The 22,270-nt window shown below is 50.4% G+C and overlaps 1 protein-coding gene across 1 annotated transcript; it reads left to right on the top strand.

The window, feature by feature from the left end:
- Positions 1-14,198: 14,198 nt before the first annotated feature.
- Positions 14,199-19,923, top strand: LOC124692667 (adenine phosphoribosyltransferase 4-like). Its single transcript, XM_047226084.1, has 7 exons — positions 14,199-14,523; positions 14,644-14,754; positions 16,775-16,867; positions 17,225-17,374; positions 18,353-18,411; positions 19,473-19,554; positions 19,661-19,923. The coding sequence occupies exons 1-6, from the start codon at positions 14,325-14,327 to the stop codon at positions 19,536-19,538; spliced, it is 678 nt and encodes a 225-aa protein (XP_047082040.1). The 5' UTR covers positions 14,199-14,324; the 3' UTR covers positions 19,539-19,554; positions 19,661-19,923.
- Positions 19,924-22,270: the final 2,347 nt, after the last annotated feature.

The following is a 22,270-nucleotide window of genomic DNA, read 5'->3' as shown; positions in this document are numbered from 1 at the left end:
CTCCAATCCGAGGTGCCCAGCTGGTGGGTTTCCTTGATGTCTGATACGTCCATTTTGCATCACTATTTTATATCATAATTTGCTGTTATTCATTGATATATTTCATATTTGGAGATGATACTTATGTTATTTCATCCATTTTGCATGTTTCATGATTATTGGAGGATCGCGCACTGGAGTCAGAATTCTGCGGGAAAAAGCGCCGTCAGAATGCAATATTTCGGAAGATCAACAGTTGACGGAAATTATATGAAAAATCCTATTTTTCCAGAAGACGAAGGGAGCCAGAAGGGGGAGCCGAGGAGGGCCTCCGTGGGCCCACCTCATAGGCCGGCGCGGGCCAGGCCTTGGCCGCGCCGCCTTGTGAGGAGGGGGCCCACAGCCCCCTCTGGCCTCCTCTCCTTCGCGTACATCTTCGTCCCGAAAACCTAAGACCCAGAGGATAGTCGCGAAGAGTCACAGCCGCCTCTGCGGGGCGGAGAATACCAGAGAGAAAAGAGCTCTCCGGCAGGCTGAAATCCGTCGGGGAAATTCCCTCCCGGAGGGGGAAATCGACGCCATCGTCACCGTCATCGAGCTGGACATCATCTCCATCATCATCGCCATCATCATCATCATCATCACCGCCATCTCCACCGCTGCACCTCGTCACCGCTGTAACAATTTGGGTTTGATCTTGATTGTTTGATAGGGGAAACTCTCCCGGTGTTGATTTATACTTGTTATTGATGCTATTGAGTGAAACTATTGAACCAAGGTTTATGTTCAGATTGTTATTCATCATCATATCACCTCTGATCATGTTCCATATGATGTCTCGTGAGTAGTTCGTTTAGTTCTTGAGGACATGGGTGAAGTCTAAATGTTAGTAGTGAATTATGTTGGTTAGCATTCAATGTTGTGATATTTAAGTTGTGGTGTTATTCTTCTAGTGGTGTCATGTGAACATCGACTACATGACACTTCACCATTTATGGGCCTAGGGGAATGCATCTTGTATTCGTTTGCCAATTGTGGGGTTGTCGGAGTGACAGAAACCTAAACCCCCGTTGGTATATCGATGCAGGAGGGATAGCAGGATCTCAGAGTTTAAGGCTGTGGTTAGATTCATCTTAATTACTTTCTTGTAGTTGCGGATGCTTGCAAGGGGTATAATCACAAGTATGTATTAGTCCTAGGAAGGGCGGTACATTAGCATAGGTTCACCCACACAACACTTATCAAAACAATGAAGATTAATCAGCTATATGAAGCGAAAGCACTAGACTAAATTCCCGTGTGTCCTCAAGAACGTTTGGTCATTATAAGTAAACAAACCGGCTTGTCCTTTGTGCTAAAAAGGATTGGGCCACTCGCTGCAATTATTTCTCTCGCATTTTACTTACTTGTACTTTATTCATCTGCTATATCAAAACCCCCTGAATACTTGTTCCGTGAGCATTTACAGTGAATCCTTCATCGAAACTGCTTGTCAACACCTTCTGCTCCTCGTTGGGTTCGACACTCTTATTTATCGAAAGTACTACGATACACCCCCTATACTTGTGGGTCATCAATGGCTCTGAGAAAAAGCCGACGAACAAGATGACCGTCGCTGACAAGGATGACAAGAAGCAGAGCGTCCCCAACCCGGACTGCACCAACTGGATGGCGCGCGATCAAGCCGTCCTCGGCTTCCTCTCTAACTCCCTGTCCCCAGAGGTGTTGGGGTAGGTCGCCTCTCACGCCAGCGCCGCTCCGATATGGGCGGCCATCGAGGTGATGTTCATGGCCTAGTCCAGGTCACGGGTGCTTCAGTTGCGCTTCGCCCTCTCCAACACCTAGAAGGGCAACCGCACAACCGCCGACTACTTCTCCATGATGGTGCAGCTTGGTGACGAGATGATGCGGGAAAGGCACTAGATCAAGATGAGATGGTGGCTTACATCCTTGCAGGACTCGACTCCTAGCTGCTGACGTACGAGACGCGCCTCCGCCTTCTTCATGACGAGGACACAAGCGGCCTCCAGCCTTCTGCAAACGCGGCATCACGCAGAGGTCGTGGCGGTGGTGGCCATGGCCGTGGAGGCCGTGGTGGTGGTGGTGACCGCCGTCGCACCGGCTACTTCAACCGTGGCTGCAACAAAGGCTTCAACAACCACCGCGGTGGCTATCAAGATCGTCATGGAGGTGACTGCCGCGGCAACGGGACTCAAGTCCCGTGCCAACTCTGCAAGAAGCCAGGGCACGAGGCGCTAAACTGCTGGAAGCGCTTCGACACCAACTTCTCCAACTATGAGAACAAGAAAAGCGCCAACATGGTGACAAACTCGTATGGTGTTGATACCAATTGGTACACCGACACCAGCGCGACTGACCACATCACGCGGGAACTGGAGAAGCTCACTACCCGGGACAAGTATCATGGCCATGATCAAGTGCACACCGCAAGCGGTTCAGGTATGAATATTGACCATATTGGTAGTGCATTAATTCACACTTCTACACGTGAGCTTCATCTGAAAAATGTTCTTCATGTTCCTCAAGCCACCAAAAGTCTAATTGTCGTTTGCTTCCGACAATGATGCTTTTGTTGAATATCATCCGCATATTTTCCTTATTAAGGACCGGTCCACGAAGAGAATTCTGCTGCAAGGTAGATGCCATCGCGGCCTCTACCCCATTCCTCGTTGTTCATCAATTTGGAAGCAAGCTTTTGGTGCCGTCAAGTCATCTTCGACAAAGTGGCATGATCACCTGGGGCATCCCTCCGGAGTCATCGTCCAACAAGATTAAATAAAAATAAACTTGCGTTTTCTCGTGATTCCAATAAAGAGCCTGTTTGTGATTCGTGTCAAAGGGCAAAGAGTCATCAATTGCCTTATCCTAAGTCATCGAGTCGGTCTCAATTTCCTTTGCAATTAGTGTTTTCGGATGTGTGGGGCGCTGCCCTGGATTCTGTTGGACAAAAGAAATATTATGTGAGTTTTATTGATGATTATAGCAAATTTGTGTGGATTTATCTCCTTAAACATAAATTTGAAGTGTTTCAGAAATTTCATGATTTCCAACAACTTGTTGAGCGCCAATTTTCTCGCAAAATTCTTGCCATGCAAACTGATTGGGAGGTGAATATCAAAAATTTCATTCGTTTTTCCAACACATTGGCATCATTCATCTTGTTTCTTGCCCACATGCACATCAACAAAATGACCCAGCCGAAAGAAAGCATCGACACATTGTGGATGTTGGACTCTCATTTCTTGCTGATGCCAGTATGCCATTAAAATTTTGGGACGAAGCCTTTTCTGTTGCATATTTAACCAATCGTCTTCCAAGTAGTCATCAATAATGAAACTCCTCTTGAACGTCTATTTCATACTAAACGGGATTATAATTTCCTCCGCATTTTTGGATGCACGTGTTGGCCAAATCTTCGTCCATATAATCAATGCAAGTTGCAATTGCGTTCCAACAATGTGCCTTTCTTGGGTATAGTCCTCCCCACAAAGGGTATAAATGCCTTGATATTTCCACGTATTTATATTTCGTGCGATGTTGCCTTTGCTGAAACAGTTTTTCCCTTTGCTCATCTTCATCCCAATGTCGGCGCTCAAGTCCGCAAGGAAATTCTCCTTCTAGCACCACATCTTGTTCCTTTTGCTCACGAGGATAGTAGTGTTGCACATGACCACTCTATAGTTAATATTCAGGCTGAATCTGCTTTATTTTCTGATAATTCTGATGAATTTTCGAGTGCAAACAACTATGATTTTATGCAGGGTTCAGAACAGCCAATCATTGGCCAGGGCGCCGATCCCCAGGCAGATTCTCCTTCCCGATCCCTTGGATCACGCGCCGAATCTGCCTCGACTGCCTCCATGCCAGGGTCTTCCACTCCTGGTTCCCGGTCGGGTGACCCAGCCTCTCCCAGCGCGCCACCTGGGCCGCGCACTACCGCGTGGGAGGCAGGACAGCCCACCTGAGTCCCGTCGCCTGGCCCCAGCACCTCTGGCGGGCCGCCATCTGGCCCCTTGTCGGCCACCAGCACGTCGAGCGACAGCCTCAACTCAGGATCGTTTGCGCCCGGATCTTCTGCAGCGGACGCTGCTGCCTCTGGATCTTCTGCGGCTGCACCTTCACCATCCGAATCCGCTCCTCCGGCAAATGCTCCGCAGCCTATCTCTCGCTCGGTGACACATCTCTCTCGGGGCATTGTGAACCCTATTGACCTTGGTCCTGACATGATCAGGTATGGCTGCTTAAGCACGACTGGTGAGCCTGATAATCTTTCTGATGCACTACGTGATAGTAATTGGAAACTTGCTATGGATCACGAGATAAATGCACTTGCTAAAAATCAGACATGGCACCTTGTTCCTGCTCATCATGGCTCTAACACTATTGATTGCAAATGGATTTATAAAATTAAGAGACGTGCTGATGGTACCATTGATCGTTACAAAGCTCGCCTTGTTGCTAAAGGATTCAAGCAACGATATGGTCTCGACTGTGAGGACACTTTTAGTCCTGTGGTCAAAGTTGCTACTATTCATCTTGTGTTGTCTATTGCGGTCTCTCAGGGTTGGACTTTGCGCCAACTTGATGTACAGAACGCGTTTCTTCATGGTGTTCTGGAGGAGAATGTCTACATGAGACAACCGCCGGGGTATGAGGATCCTACTAAACCTGGGTATATATGCAAGCTTGATAAGGCACTTTATGGTTTAAAACAGGCACCGCGAGCATGGTTCTCCAGGCTGAGTGATAAGTTGCATACACGTGGTTTTACTCCGTCTAAAGCTGACACGTCTCTATTTTTCTTTCGGCATGAGAAGGTGGTGATTTTTGTATTGGTTTATGTTGATGACATCATTGTTGCTAGTTCTTCTTCAGATGCTACCAAGCCTCTTTTACGTGCTTTGCAATCTGATTTTGCTCTCAAAGATTTGGGTGATCTTCATTTCTTTCTTGGTATTGAGGTCAATAAAGTTGCTGATGGTATTCACTTGTCTCAAGGCAAATAGACTACTGACATTCTTCAGCATGTTGGTACGCATACATGCAAAGCCTCGCCTACTCCCTTGTCATCTTCTGAGAAGCTTTCCAAGGAGGGGGAATTACTTCGCTTGGATGAGGCTACTCGCTATAGGAGCATTGTGGGAGCACTTCAGTACCTTACTCTTACACGGCCTGATATTGCTTTTTCTGTTAATAAGGTTTGTCAATTCTTACATGCTCCTATTGAACTTCGGTGGACATCGGTTAAAAGGATATTGAGATATCTTAAAGGAACATCAGGACTTGGTTTACACATTCGCGAATCACCCTCCACACTTGTGAGTGCATTTTCTGATACTGACTGGGCTGGTTATCTAGATGATCGTTGATCAACAGGTGGTTTTGCAGTCTTCTTTGGTACTAATCTTATATCTTGGAGTGCACGTAAACAAGCCACAATATCAAGGTCGAGCACATAAGCTGAGTATAAATCCTTGGGCAACGCCACATCTGAAGTTATGTGTGTTCAAACACTGATGAATGAATTGGGTATCCCTGTTGCGGTCAGAAACCCACCGGCGGGCAGCGACGGGCAACACCGTAGAGCCGGGAATCTCCCAGGACTGCGGCTGGCCCTGGTCCCTCCGAGCGACGGCCCGCAAAGCCTTCGGCACGCACGTCCGATGCTGATGCAAGGGCGTGCCACCTGACCTATACCTGGTCGGGAAGGTGTTGGATGATGCCTCGCTTAGTTTCCTGCATGGCATACACGTAAACATTAAATACGAGCCTCGATCGGCTCTCGGGTTATCCCGTGAATCGGCTCAAGGAGCCGATCCACCCATGATGCGTACGAGGTATACGATCGGATGGTGGTCCCGCTTGATCAAAACAAAGCTAAAACGACCTACTACGATTTAGGGTTTTCACCGCATAATCGGAACATCCTACTCGTGATTGAGCTCGGCGGCCACGCACGGTGATCGTAAACCGACCCTAGACAAGGCCTAAAAACCAACACGAGGTTGATCCTCGGAACATCCTGTCTAGGGCTAGCAAACTACACCCTACGCGCCACTCGGATCCTTCAACCCGTTTGTAAGGCCTAACCATGCAGATATTAAACTAATCCTTGAAGAACAAGGAGCAACCATAACGGATCGGATCTACTAAATAATGATCAAGGGGGTGCCGCCCTTACACCCAAGATAGGTGTAAGGGCGGCTAGATGCCTAAGGGTTGCACGACGATAGCATATGATACGAAGAACAATGCTAACCCTAAAACATCTATGATAACTACGTTGCTCGCCATCAAAAAGGCTTCAGCACGAGCAACGCATGAACGACGAATAAACGTATGCTGCCTAAATCGCAAGATGCGATCTAGGCAGCACGATGCTTACCCGGAAGAAACCCTCGAGACGGGGGAGTTGGCGATGCGGCTAGATTGGTTTGTGGTGAACGTGATTGTTGTTTATTTCATAAACCCTAGATACATATTTATAGTCCGTAGACTTTCTAATGTGGGAATAATCCCAACCGGGCACGAGCCCAAACTTCATCCTACCGACACGTTATCCTACTATGGTACGTATACACGGGCAAACTAGCCCAAACTTTGTATACAAGACCGATTCATGTATTTCTTCCATATATATTCTTCAAGCCCATCTTCAATCGCGGCCCACCTCTGATCCGGTCAAATTCTGGTGATAACACATGCCCCCCTGGTTTTGGAAATGACATTTCCAAAATCATTATGCTTTTCTTTCGTCGGGTCATGTCATGGCGAGTAAAACCGCCGCAGAATCTTTCATCATTTCGCCTCGCCTCCTTGGCTTCTCTGCACGAATTGATAGTTTCGGCATCACGTCCTCGAGAACCGTTATGGCATTAAATCTCCACTATCCCCTCTTTATTTATCTGTGCCGAACGGTTCGCCACTTCATCCCCTTGCTCTGTTCTGTCCATCAGCGCCCAAAAAACCCTCTTTCCCTGTAGCAATGTCTTCCTCTTCTTCTACCTCCTCAGGCCTCTCCCTCCAATCTTCGCCGAAGAGCAAGAGTGAAGACGACCTCCACTCCGGGGCGAACCCCATCTCCTCCGACAAGGAGGAGAAAGAAGAAGAAGTAGAGAAGAAAGAGGCCTCCTCCTCCGCCATGTACCCGCCGACGAAGCGCTCCCGCATGTGGGCGGACAGCGAGGACGATGATGATGACGAGGAAGGAGAAGAGGAGGAGGAGGATGATTCCTCCTCTTCCGCTGGGTACCCGCCGACGAAGCGCTTCCGCGCTTGGGCGGACAGCGAGGATGACGATGATGACGAGGACGAAGAAGCTCCGGCCGAAGGCTGGGGCAGCAGCGAAGAGGAATTCTCCGGAAGTAGCGCCGACGGCAGCTCCGATGCCGATGACGATGCTAGCGAGGATTAGCAATGTAGGATTAGCAGTCCCTGAGCAATCGGCTCTTCTTTTGTAAAAATCCTCCCTTATTAATGAAGAAGACTTTTCCCAACTGATTCTGTCCCTTTTCACACTTTACCGATTAAAGCGAGTCGACACATTAAGAGCCGATGGCAGAGCATCGGCCCTTGCCAAAAAACGCGAGCAAGGCCAACTCTATCGTCTTTCACATGGTGATCTGCGACTGGTCCGAAAGAGCAAAACTCAGATCCCCAAATTGCCGCTTGAACAGATCCAACCCACGGCCATATGAACCTCAGATGTCAATCGTGGAGGTTTGCAACTGCCGCGGACCCAAGGGTAACATCGCCCAATGCCCAGGACACGCGATTCAGACAAATGGACCCGAGCTCGAGCAAATCTGAGAAAACCACCATGCAGAGCCAGCCAGAGCCGATCACCTTTCTTCCGTTGAAAGCCGATGTTGCAGATGATCACCAACGGCTTAATGAGCAAAAGGCTGCCTTGTACACCAAAACTCCTCTGACAGCACTGCTGAACTGGCAACCTTGCGCCCAGAGTCGGAGGTCCTCGCGTCTTGAACACGCAACTGGTAGATCCCATGTAATTTGTACTAGAGTCGATGTCCGTGCATCGGCTGTACATTGCGAGAAACTGCGCGAGAATTTTTTTTTACTGGCCGATTTTTCTATCGGCCCCCAATATTTCACTGCACATGTATCGCACATGTTCATCTGATTAGGTGCCCCCCGAGCCGATTCTGTCAGGTAACTGCTGATATCGGCTCTGTGGTTAGCCAAGGCACTATATGTGGACGTCGGCTATGTTAGGACCAGTGTGGACTTCTTCCAACTCATCAGCCGACGCAAACCCATTGCCCATTAGATCGACGTTGAACCCAGGCAGCATGTGTGGTGAGGATAATTTTGGCCGATTGCTGGAATCGGCCTCCATGTTGAATTGCTCAATGAAGGTTTTGCAATGTTCCTCCATAGATCCTTGGGGCCGATCACATGGATCGGCATCGCCACGTTTGTCCATAGATGTTGCTCTTGTTACCCGGTCATGCCGGTGGATAAAACCAGCCTAACCCCGTCCTTTGTCACGTCGATGCGCTCGCAGTCGTCCAAATTGATGCCTGAGAGTGGCTCTTGGCCTGATGTCTCCCAAACGCTCATGCCAGCCGTTGAAATCTCGGCTGAATCATCTGCGTGGACGACTTCTACTTCATCTCCATCCCACCGTATTAGGCATTGGTGCATCGTGGATGGAATGCAACAGCTTGGCGTGGATCCAATCTCTCCCTAGTAGGACAGCATAGGTGCTCTTGCTCGTCGACAATAAAGAACGTCGTAGGGACGGTTTTCCTTCCTACGGTCGGATCCACGTTCGTAACACCTTGTGCGTCGGATGCTTGGCCGTTGAAATCGCTCGGTGTCACATTGGTCTTGATCAGATCCGAGCTAGAGCGTCCCAACCGACGTAGCATGGAGTATGGCATAATGTTGTCTGCCGCTCCGGTGTCTACCAGCATCTTGTTGACAGGCTGCCCATTGATGTAACCTCGCAAGTACAGGGCCTTCAGATGCTTGTAGCTTCTTTCTCGTGGCTTCTCAAAGATGACCGGCCGTGGGCCGCAGTCAAGTTGTGCCACAGGTGCTTCGTCTAATCCCGGAGCACTAAACTCCGTTGGAAGGATGAACACCATGTTTGTGCCAGCCGATGTCTCATCATCGGCTTTCTTTTGTCTGGGGCGCCACTCTTTTCTTTGTGGCCGACCTTCTTCGTCCAGGGTTCGCTGAATTTTAGCAGCCAGATCAGGCCGCGCCTTCCTCAACGTGTGCAGGTATAACCTTTCGGCTTCCTCCAACCCACGTAATCGCTGAACCCTATGCTTTTGGGAATGGCTGAGCCCATCAGGGCACCACCTTGGCCGATGATACTTGTCTTCTTCATCATCGTCCTCTAGTTCCTCGAGATCTCCTACCCGAGTGGACTCAGCGTGCTTGTTCCGAGGCGGGAGAGGCCCTAGACGTTTGAACACGGACACGTTAGCTGCATCCTTCTTCTTTTGTCTACATTCTGGACGATGCTTGCCGATTGTAGGCAATCGGCTCATTCCTGAGTCCCAGCAGTGTCTGAAGAAGGGGCAGTCCCAGTGCCTATCCACGTCGTCTTGCTCTCTCGACATTTCCTTGGCGTGGCGCTCATATCTCTCCTCGTCGCGATCATGCCGATGGTGTCTCTTGGCATCCCTAGCTAGACGATCTCTTTCATCGTCATTGTTGTATCGCTGGCGTTGATCGTATTGACCCACATACTTGTTGAGGAGGTGATCAGAGAGAGGTCGTTGATATCTTACGTTCCTCACTTCTCCCTCTGTGATGTAGCGCTTGCCATCGTGACGGAGCCGATCGCGTGGAGCGGCTTCCTCTCGTGTCCTTGCTATGAGAGCAGCTGCCCTCATCTCCGTCCTTACCGCAGTGGTGCCCAGGTCCTACCATGTTGATATTGCACGAGAATCCTGGCTGGCACCCTTCATGGTAAGTGCACTCCACCATGTTAACGGCGGGGAAGGGGTGTGTGTCGACCTTCATGGCGTATTGGCTGAAAATTAGACGCCCTTGTTCTATCGCCATTTGGACCTGCCGACGCCACACCCCGCAATCGTTGGTGGCGTGGGTGAACGTGTTATGCCACTTGCAGTATGGCTTTCCGTTCAGCTCCTGCACCGTGGGGATCTTGTGGCCTTCGGGTAACTTTAGCTGTTTCTCCTTGAGTAAGAGGTCGAAAATCTGCTCAGCTTTGGTCACATCGAAGTCAAACCCTTTTGGAGGACCTTGTGGCTTCACCCATTTACAGGACACGGGGCTTGCCCCCCCGAGTCCATTCAGCCACTGCTACCTCTTGATCACCCGCAGCACCTTCATCTTCATCTGCCTCAACCAGGACCACCGCACGCTTGAATTTATCCTGGTAAACATCTGGTGGCGCTGTTCATATGCCGACAGCCTTCGCACCATGTGCGCCGGTGAAGGGTAGTCTCGCTTGGGAGGCCACGTCTTTGATCGATGATGAGAGACCCACCACCGCCAACTCGATCGCTTCTTTTTCACTCACATGAACCGAATAGCATCGGTTCCTAACGGTCCCGAAGCGCCGGACGTATTCTCGTCACCGTTTCCCCGCGCTTCGTCGTACCTGTGCTAGATCGGCAATGCCAGCCTCGAAGCCTCCGAGTGATACCGTATGTGGAACTCGCTCTTCCAACCGCTTCCAAGTCCGGATTGAGTCCGGTGGCAGCGATGTGTACCACCCGAAAGCCGATCCCGTGAGGGACCGTGCGAAGAACCTCACGCGCAGCTCGTCCGATGCCGAGATCGTGCTCAGCTGTGCCAAATATCGGCTCACATGCTCGATGGAACCGGAACCATCCGATCCATTAAATTTGGTGAAATCAGGGAGCCGATATTTGGGTGGTAGCGGGATCAACTCGTACTCATTGGGGTACGGCTTGGAATAGCCGATTGTCCTCCTTTTCGGCATCATGCCGAACCGGTCTTTCGAGATTGTACAAATCTGATCCGCGGTGATGGCTGCAGGCGTCGAACTCGAAGATTCGCCGGGGTGGCATACTTAGCCAGCCATGCTTGCTTTTCCAGCTCTGAGCCAACTGCAGGAGCTGAGCTCTGGAGGTTTGTCGGAGTGGCATACTTAGCTAGCCACGTTTGCTTCTCAAGATCAGTTCCCGAAGTTCCTCCTGCTGTTCCGGAAGTCCCTGCTGCTGTAGCCTGGTTCGAGAGTGCCCAGTTACTGCAGTCTGGCACATATGTGCACGTGTATCCGTGAGGGATCTCCTTAGGCTCCTCATGCAAGAATTGGTAGTCACTAGGGTCACCACCGATCTTGTAGACGACGTATGCCGGTGAATTCGGCACTTCTGGTGCTGCCAACGCGAACGGCAGCGGTGGACGGGACTGGAGTGGCATCTCTCCTTGGTGAGTCCGCGCAGCTGGTCCCGACGGAGAATATTGATGGCTCATGATTTCCCGGATCACGCGCAGAGCGACACGCTCCAAAGTGTTCACCGTGCTCTCGTAATGGCGGTGCAGCGAATGAGCCACCATGAAGTTAATCTCCCGACGCAGCGACCCGGTGCGTTCTTCTCGACGGGGTGGACAGGTCCACTCCATCGAGCGCGCTTCAGTGAGAACCCTTTCCACCCGATGCCATGTGAGCGGGTTCCGTGAAAAGAGCCGATGAGGTCGGCTTCGAGGACCGCCTTGATCTCGTCATGCTTCTTCTTGAGCTCCTCGGCCGCATCCTCGTACTTGATCGGAGTGCCTTCCGCCATCTCAGATGTAGATGGCGATGCGGTTGATGTCGAAGATTGTCCCACCGGGCGTGCCTGAATGTGTTGCGGTCGAAACCCACCGGCGGGCAGCGACGGGCAACACCGTAGAGCCGGGAATCTCCCGAGATCGCGGCCGGCCCCGGTCCCTCCGAGCGACGGCCCGCAAAGCCTTCGGCACGCACGTCCGATGCCGATGCAGGGGCGTGCCACCCGACCTATACCCGGTCGGAAGGTGTTGGATGATGCCTCGCTTAGTTTCCTCGCATGGCATACACGTAAACATTAAATACGAGCCTCGATCGGCTCTCAGAGTTATCCCGTGAATCGGCTCAAGGAGCCGATCCACCCATGATGCGTACGAGGTGTACGATCGGATGGTGGTCCCGCTTGATCAAAACAAAGCTAAAACGACCTACTACGATTTAGGGTTTTCACCGCATAATCGGAACATCCTACTCGTGATTGAGCTCGGCGGCCACGCACGGTGATCGTAAATCGACCCTAGACAAGGCCTAAAAACCAACACGAGGTTGATCCTCGGAACATCCTGTCTAGGGCTAGCAAACTACACCCTACGCGCCACTGGATCCTTCAACCCGTTTGTAAGGTCTAACCATGCAGATATTAAACTAATCCTTGAAGAACAAGGAGCAACCATAACAGATCGGATCTACTAAATAATGATCAAGCGGGGTGCCGCCCTTACACCCAAGATAGGTGTAAGGGCGGCTAGATGCCTAAGGGTTGCACGACGATAGCATATGATACGAAGAACAATGCTAACCCTAAAACATCTATGATAACTACGTTGCTCGCCATCAAAAAGGCTTCAACGACGAGCAACGCATGAACGACGAATAAACGTATGCTGCCTAGATCGCAAGATGCGATCTAGGCAGCACGATGCTTACCCGGAAGAAACCCTCGAGACGGGGGAGTTGGCGATGCGGCTAGATTGGTTTGTGGTGAACGTGATTGTTGTTTATTTCATAAACCCTAGATACATATTTATAGTCCGTAGACTTTCTAATGTGGGAATAATCCCAACCGGGCACGAGCCCAAACTTCATCCTACCGACACGTTATCCTACTATGGTACAGATACACGGGCAAACTAGCCCAAACTTTGTATACAAGGCCGATTCATGTATTTCTTCCATATATATTCTTCAAGCCCATCTTCAATCGCGGCCCACCTCTGATCCGGTCAAATTCTGGTGATAACAATCCCTCATCCATCTGCAACATGTCTATGGTGTGACAATATTGGAGCCACTTACTTATCATCTAATCCTATTTTTCATGCAAGGACTAAACACATCGAAGTGGACTACCATTTTGTTCGAGAATGAGTAGCAAGGAAACTATTGGACATTCGGGTTATTCCGTCAGGTGATCAAGTGGGAGATGGATTTACGAAGGCTCCCTATACGTCAATTAGAAGCCTTCAAATGCAATCTTAACTTAGATAAGTTATGACCGAGGGGGAACGTTAAACAACCTGTACGCGTGTAACGTTTTGCGTAGATAGTTTGGCAAGAGATATTCCTGATCACTTACCCTTTATAGGTCGCCTTAGAGATCAAGGAACATCTCACCCGTATCCAGCATGTAATCTTGGTAATTGTTGAGCAGGTTTAGCTCCTATATAACACGTACGCAGCCCAAGGTAAAGGCATGCTTCAACCCAGCGTTTTTACATGCGCGTGTATGTGAGGTCTACATTTTTACTGTGTTTTTTTTTAAAAAAATAGAAGACGTGGTGAAGCACGAATGGGCATGGAGGCAGAGGTCGCTGCATACAGGGCAGCGTATGGAGTAGCAGCACCGAATACCAGTACACTATGGAGTAGTAGTAGGTTGCTTGACGAAATAAATAAAGTTGACATAACTGGCGAGCGCCGTACGGGCAGGCACTGCTGAATTGCTGATTCCGCTCACGGCAGCGCATGCAGCGGCAGCGGCATCGGCATGGGATCCGTTTCCGGCCGGTTGCGCGACGAGACGAAACGGAGGCGAGAGAAAGCGGAGCAAAAGATGGTGCGTGACCCTGTACCATGCATGCGATGCGCAAGGGAAACGACGCCGGTGCCAAGTGGAGTAACTCCGCTCTCCACCTGTTCTCCTTTCCCTGCGCCCCGCTGAAACGGCCGGGCACTGCTCACCACCGCATCGGTCGAGGAAATCGAGAGAGTGATGGGTTTGTGGGCTTGGGAAAGCGACGCGGCGCACACAAATACACATTGTCACGTACAAGTAGGCAGCCTACTCCTACTACAGACTACAGTACAGTGTGCGCCTAGACAGGGGTCTACTCTACCCCTACACGGCTACCACTCCACAGCGCTGAGCAGAGAGTCACAGCAAACAGAGGCCCTGCGCCTGCGTGTTTCCAAGGATAATTAACGCCCCCGCCCCCGCAACCGCAACGCCCCCATTCCGTTCCCTCTCTTCTTCTTCCACCTTGCTATATATACGCGCTCACTGGCACGCCACACCGTCCACCAGGCAGCATTAACTACCTAGCCGAGCTCCACACTCTATCAAGCGCAGAGGAGTAGCAGAATGGGCGAGGAGGCCAATTGCATCGCCGCGATGGAGGCCTGCACCAAGGCCAAGGAGAACGGCCACGCCGTGCCGGAGGTGAAGGCCAAGCCCGACGACGCCGTTGTGGTTGTCGCGGCGCCGGCGGAGGCGAAGGCCGATCCCCGGCTGCAGGGCATCTCCGACGCCATCCGCGTCGTGCCGCACTTCCCCAAGCAAGGCACGTCCCCCCTCCACCGCCACCTATTCTCTCTCTCTCGCGCGCGCTCGCTAGCTTCTCTCGTCATCCAGCGAACCCCATGACGCCGTGCTGATGGTACTCGCTGACGCTGACGCGCAGGCATCATGTTCAACGACATCACCACGCTGCTGCTTCGCCCGGGCGTGTTCAGGGACGCCGTCGACATCTTCGTCGAGCGCTACCGCGGCATGGCCATCCACGCCGTCGCCGGTAAGGAACGCACCCACCAGTTTGTTGTACCTCCATCCATCCATCCATGCATGTCCTTCTCTAGCGCTAGCGCGCGGTAGCTCTTCTGTTGGGTTGCAGTGTCGCGAGATTCCGTGATATCTTTGCGGGAGATCTCCCGTAGTCCTTTTGCTCCCCCCACCACCCTTGTCGTCGCCCTCGTCCGTTGTGGGTCTGCCGCGCTTTTTCGCATCGCTAGAGCTGCTCCCTTCCCAGGCCCGTCGCGCGCCTTTTCCTGGTCTGGGGAGGATAATATCATATCGGGGCCGGCCGCAATAATAACCCCCACGCACACTGTTCACGCTGCCTAATCAACCTTCGGGCGCCACGCCCACAACGTCTAAGCCAAACCACCGGCACGCCAAAGGATATCATCATATCCCAGTCCACTGGTCGCGGCCATGGTGCGGCAAAACAACTGAAAAAGATCTTACCACACGGCCGCCAGTTTGTAGGACACCGGCCGTTTCGTTCATGGGGAATTCGCCGACGACCAGACGTCGTGGCGACGGTCGGTGACGACCTAGCGGTTAAACCTCGTGGTGCATTGGGCATTTCGGCCATTAAGCCAGGGCTTACCGAAAGGGAAAGTCGAGCGCTTGGTAGGCGTGCGTGCGCATGTGGAGGTTCATGCCCTTTTTATGCTGCTACAGTAAGATATTGGTATCGCCATGGCCATGGCCGATCTCGTCGGCGAGTACCATTTGTTTAGACCAAGTATGCGTTGGCGCCTGCTCGACCCGGTCTCCCTCCCTCCCGGCGCGCGCGCGTGCGCGCCAGAATGTTTAGGCCAGAATGCGTTGGCGCGTGCGCGACCCGGTCTCCCTCCCAGCGCGCCAGAATGTTTGGCACATGACACGGTCACGTTCAACTTCTTTTTCAACGAGACTCTCTGCGCTGCCGTGGCCCTGCCCGCCCGTGGGGCGTGGCCGCAGAGGAATCTGCCGTCCGCATTCAAGAGCGTATCCGGGAAGGCCCTGCCACGCCCAGATCTCGCGGCCAGTCGGCCACCGGCCACCGGCCGATAGGGGACCGCCGTGGTCCGACGGGCGCGCGGCCGCGGCCGTGTGCCCGCTGGGGATCGGACGGTGGTTGCGCACCGGATATCTCATCTCCCTGGTCCTGCTGAGAGGTGTATCTCTGATGTCATGCATGTGGCCAATCTGCCGTCGTTTTCACCCGAAAGTACTGCTTCTCAGATTTTGCCATCTCGTTTGTTGGATCCTCTGTCTGCATCTACAATCTCTTGATTCTGTTTTTTTTATTCACTCTACTGCTTTCTTTAATATAATATCTTAATTCTCAACTGATAAATGAACTTATATGTTGTGTCTGCATGTCATCTTCCTCTTGTATTATACGAGCACCACCTCTTTGTTTCCCCACAAAAAAGAAAATGAAAATTTGACTTCCACGCTAAAAAGACAATAAAAACCTACCTGCAAAAAATATTGACAAAAAATACTTAATTATGTTGGTACATAATAATAGTTGGCTTCGTGCTTTATAACCAACAATTTTTTGTATATTTATAGTAATTTTTGGTCAAAAAATACGTAAAATAGGGGCGCCTATTCCTTGTAACGGACGTAGTAGTAAGTTACATTAGACAGGGATGTAGCGATTATCGAAATGCATTTTAAACATATTTGCAAAAAAAATGTCACATGTATATCTCCGCATCGGACGCGCTAACAAAGTTATTTCAGCAAAAAAATCGACTTTTTTTCCAGCCCGTGTAAAGAAGGCATATTTTGTAGAATGTGTACATATACATGCAAAAAAAATATCTTTGTTTTTTTAATAATTCAAAATTTAGTTTTAGAAGAAGGGAGCATATGGACCTGAGATCAGAAATGCATTTTCGTTCACACACTTCTATTTTATTATCTGTATTGGACTCTTTTGATCTGGATATGGCAAGAGTCTTGTTCAGTTCGGTGTGAGTCTCCTAGTGGAGCGAGCTCTAAGGTTTGTTCTGACTTTTGTTGTGATTCTTCAGGGATCGAGGCGAGAGGATTCATATTCGGCCCGGCCATCGCGTTAGCCATCGGGGCCAAGTTCATACCATTGCGTAAGCCAAAGAAACTCCCAGGTGAGGTTCACCTGAACATGCTCGGAAACCTGCTGCCATTTGCCTTTCTATCTTGCCGTAGCAACATAGCTGAGTACTTCTTTTACCTTCTTTCACCGGGTATAGGAGAAAGTAAAACTGGTAATCTGAATGTGAAAAGATCACTACTGTTATGCCCGTAATCTCTGACACATAAATGTCACCAATACCTTGATGCAACGAATGATGAAATCTGAAGAAATTTGTAATATCTCTGTTTACACTTTTCATCACATACTCTATTACACTGAAAGATACTGTGTTGATTCAGTTTGACTTCACTGTCAATTGATGCTGCAAACTATTCAACTAACGTTTTTTTTTTTTCAAAACTGAAAGGTGAGGTGATTTCGGAGACCTATGTTCTTGAGTATGGAACTGATTGTTTGGAGATGCATGTTGGGGCTATCGAACCCGGCGAGCGTGTCTTGATCGTTGATGATTTGGTTGCGACTGGCGGGACACTTTGTGCTGCTATAAATCTTATGGGTACGTATTGCCAGCAATCCAAGTCTATGATTATGCATTCACATGAAATCTTGACCTGTACTTGCATAATTTCTGAAAATATGCGGTACGCAGTTAGTACCTGTTGACGCCTGGTAAAGAATCTAGAAAGAAGATCCTGATTCTAATAGCTATTTCCTTGGGTGATTGTATGGATGCCGTTTTTTAATTCTCTGTTACTTGTGCAACTTCAGAGGTTCTACCCTTTCCACTGGCATATTCACAGAACACTGTTCGCAGGTCGACATAACAGTTAATCAGTCAATTTGCCTTGTTAGCCCGTGACACCAGTGCATTGTACATTCACAGTTGGTTTAGCATCAGATTACCAAGTATCTCATCGATTGGCTCAGTCACTTTTCTTTACAATACAAGTGGATCAGTCACTTATCTCGAAACTGCGCCACACACTGAACATCTGTTATCACGTTCAAATCCACAGCCACTACTGCACCAGTATTGCCAGAAACGACTTAAATAATCCTGGAAAGTATAACAGACTAATTGGATTTGCTTGTACGGCGTGCAGCATACCACTAGGTGATAAGTGACCAGTAACATGCCCATGACAGGCATTATTTCTCGTAATCAAGAGGACATCTTGGGAAGATCTCTCTGGAGAGAATCTTGTCTGAAGATATGTCCTAATACAAGTTGATCTGGAAACATGATTTGATGTTGACACTACATGTTTTGAGTACTACCACCACAGAATCAAGTACTCTTACCTTGCTACTATCTTTTCAGCTACACCTTTCGTTGTCTGCACTCTGCAGCTTCTGACGCTATCATGCTAGTATTAAACATGCATCTTTTTTATGATAGTATTCACAGAACCTGTTTCTAGAACACAGCCCTGCCCTTTTAGATACTTTTCTGAATGGATTTTATCTTGCACTACTAAAGATTATATTGTAGACTTTTGGAATGCTTTTTCTTACTGAAAAGTTTGATTTTCAGAACGTGCTGGAGCTGATGTCGTTGAGTGTGCTTGTCTCATTGGGCTCCCAAAATTCAAGGTATTCTCACTCGACATGACTCGCATATTATCCAAACTGGGACTGAGATTTCATAAACCTAATTTTCTTCTTCTTTATTCTTACTACTCCTAACTGTTCGCATCTCATTTGTTTACTGCTATGAAGCCTAGTAAATCACATTTTCACTGGATTTGACCACTTCAACTGCAATAGTTCTTGGCATGCACAACTTTACTAGCTTGATCAGTTACTGTCTGCTCTGTGCCCTTCATATAGCCTGTTGATGCTACATAGCTTCAGACAAGGGAGTCAATGGTATAGTTTCACGAAAAAGCAACCAGAACAAACATGACCATGTCTACTCTGTTTCCCACAGCTGATAAGTGGTGTTTTGGCTCACATGTGCATAAGAACCTGTTATGAAAAATACATATTTTTTTTAAATGTCAAAAAAATCGCGTGTACATCTAGACATTCTATTCACACACAAGTTTTCATGGAAAAAGAACATTTTATGTGACCTCTATAAAAGGGAAATACTTTTGTACACACACGCATGGATGTGGGTGTTTCCGTGTAAAAAGATTTAAAAAAACCTCTCCTCAATAGTCATGTTGAATCATCAAAATTTATCTTTTTAAATTGAACAGAAAAAAATGTTTTCCCCCCGAAAACTTCCGTACAACCAAGAATGCATAGATGTACATGGTCATATGCATCAGAAAAAATGTTCCTTTTACATCTGAATTTATTTCAGAATCATTTGTCATTTTTAAATGTGTTTTTACACAACGGGTTCATATGCACTTATCAGCCAAATTGGATTTATCTGTGTCCATAAGAATTTTTAATTGGGCATCTCTTTTTCTTGTCCTTTCTTCTACAAAACCAAGAGGAAAAGAATTCGAAAAAAGGCGTGGTCATTAACACTGAACTAAGAACAATGATAAACAGTTGATTGAAAAGATATCCTTTCGACATTCTCGAATTGCCCTAGTACTTTGCAAGATCATGCACGTGCCATCGTTCTACTTGATTTTTTTTTTTCGCTGAGGGAGTTCTACTTGAATATAGTTACTGAGACAGCAACTCTTATGCAGGATTTCTACAAGCTCAATGGAAAGCCTGTGTATGTACTGGTGGAGTCTCGTGAATATGAAAAATGAGAAATTTGTAACCAGGGTGAGCCTCAAGTTCCCTCTTCTTGCAGATACAAACACTAAAACTGAAACTGAACCCAACTAAATGGTGCTCACATACCCTGCTCTCATCTGATCTGTTTTCTCAGGGGCGCAACAATGGCTTTCATTCCGCAAGTGAACGGGGGGCGGATGTCGATCGACGAGTCTGCTGCGGTACATTATTAAGGCTAGCTGCTGTATTAGAGAGGAAGAGGGGGAGAGAGAGGGCATCGATGTAGTCTTTGTAGGCTGAGTAGTAGTTTTTTTTTTCAAGAGTACTGAAGAGCTTCGTTGTTCTCGGGAAAAATGATCATTAGCTGAAACGAGAGTTCTGTCGTTCCATTATTCATGATTAATTGTGTGGCTTAAATCGTTGGCTCGGGCAAAAGAAGAGGAGAAATCATTGCATTCTTGCTGCAGATGTTTTGTGACAGGAACCACAAGGAGCAGTATTTTGCCTCATCGATGAGACACGAAGACGTGCAGCGATGCAGGCCTCGTCGTCCTCCCCGCGCCAGGATGGGATCCCGTGCAGGCTTCGTGCATCAGTGCATGTCGTGTCGTGCGCGCTAGTACTACCATCCTCTCAGCGTCGATCGTCTTGGCAGACGACGTGTCTTGTCTTGTCACGTCGATGGAATCCGCAGGGCTTGCCGGCCCCGGCGGCCCGGCCAGCCGGCCGGTCAGATGACACAGTATACAGGAGTCGTCCTCTAGCTACCCTACTCTAGGGTATCTGCAGGCGACCACCGGCCGGGCCTGGCAGCGGTGGTATCTGCTGACATGAACTCAACGGCGTGATTGGTTCTTCTGCATCGGAGGAATTTATCTTTGGCAAAGATGTGTGTGGAAATGCCACATATAATTCACCTTATGCATCTAGTTTGGTTCCAACAATTTTTTCCAAGCATTATAGCAGAAGCTAAGAGCATCTCCAGTCGCGTCCCCCAAACCGTCCCCCAAACCGCGCCGGATCGAGCGTTTGGGGGACGTGTTTTGTTCGTGCCGCGTTTGGGGGACGTCGCTCCCCAGCCGCGTCCCCCAAACGCCGCCCCCAAATGAATATTTGTGCATGAAAATAAAGGTTTTCATTCAATTTTGATTATATATTACAAAGTTTGAATGAAAACGGCTAGATTTCATCTAAACCTAGACTACTGACCGCCCGGCGGCGCGTTCGACGGCCCCGTCCCGTCGTCGCCTCCCCTATGCCGCAGCTCCTCCTGCGCGCGCCTCCTCTCCTTGCGTTCGGCGGTGGCCAGACGGTGCCGCTCCCGCCGCGCGTCCTCCGCCGTCCTCGCTGCGCCGCTCGGAGGGAGAGCTCGATGGCGCGACGAATATGCGCCTCTTCGCGGGCCCGGGCGTCGCCCTGGAGCTTCTTCTCCGACTCGAAGGACTCGACGAGGGCGCGTTGCTGATCGGCCGTCTCGTCCGGGTGCGGGGCGTCGTCGTCGGACCAGTCGAACTCGTCGTCGTCGTCGTCGTCCTCCACCTCGGTCTCCTCCGCCTCGGCCTCCTCCTCCTCCATTGGCGCTTCCTCCTCCACATCTGTTGGCGCCTCCATCATCGCCGCCGCAAACGCGTCGGCCGCCGCTAACCGCTTCCGCCCGCCTCCCCATAGCGCCGTAAGCACCGCCTCCCGCTGTCGACGCTCCTCCGCCGTCGCCGTCGCCGGAGCTCGATCGACTCACGCCGCCGGCGCTCGATCGAGTCACGCCATTCACGAAACAGCGCTGCCGCGCTCATCGCGCCGGGCGCCGGCGCTCGTCAGCCCATCGCTGCTCCATCTCCTCCCGGTACCGGCGCCGTCGCGCCTCTTGTCCCGTCCGAGGCGTCGAACGCCGCAACGGTGTCGCACTCGCTGCTCCTACCACGCTGCTGCCGCCGCGGCCTCCTCAGCCGCGGAGGCAGGGGCGGAGAACGCCGCTAGATCCGTCGCGCCGCTGCGCCTCACGCCGCTGGCGGGCCTCCTCCTCGAGTGCCTCCTCGAGTGCCGCACGCCGCCGCCGGCTCGTCAATGGAGGAGACGGCGGTGGAGGAAGTGGCCATCGCCGGGCGGTTCGCCATTGCCACCGGTGATGGAGGAGACGGCCGTGGAGCGACGAGGGCTGTGTTTGTTGCCGGCGGGATGTGGTGGCTACCATTGATGAGCCGGGAGACCTTTTATAGACGCCGGCGTCGGGAAGAAAGCGCGGGAACAGACGAGAAGAGGCGGGAAGATCGCGCGGGAACGGGCGGTGGCGTGCGAACGCCGGGCGACGCGTGGAGGCTGCGCAGCGACCGACGAGACGTCTCGCCCTGCCCTCCGTCGCCATTAAGGCAAAGATGCCGCTGCGCGCGGACAACTTCCGTCGCGAGGTAGGCGACGGCTAGGTTAAAATTAACCGTGCCGCCGACGCGTGGCCGCGCCTCCGCGCCTCTCATCTCGTTGTGTCCGGCGTGCCCGGTGCGCTCCCCGTGGGACGGGACGGGCTCGGGACGCCGGACACCGTATAGGGGCGCGCCGGACAAAAAAGGGCTTTGGGGGACGCGGCTGGAACGCTTTTTTTGTCCGGCGCGCCCCAAATCCCTTTGGGGGACGGTTTGGGGGACGCGACTGGAGATGCTCTAAGGCCCTTGTCGATTGGTTGCCCATATCAAACTTTTTTTTAGCAACCACATATTTCATTAATCGAACACCATGTTACATGAAGCAACACATGTGGAAACTAAAAGAC

Source organism: Lolium rigidum, chromosome 2 (assembly GCF_022539505.1).
Source record: "Lolium rigidum isolate FL_2022 chromosome 2, APGP_CSIRO_Lrig_0.1, whole genome shotgun sequence".
NCBI classification, from domain to species: Eukaryota; Viridiplantae; Streptophyta; class Magnoliopsida; order Poales; family Poaceae; genus Lolium; species Lolium rigidum.
The sequence above is the reverse complement of the archived record's forward strand: the minus strand, read 5'-3'. Positions and strand labels throughout refer to the sequence as shown.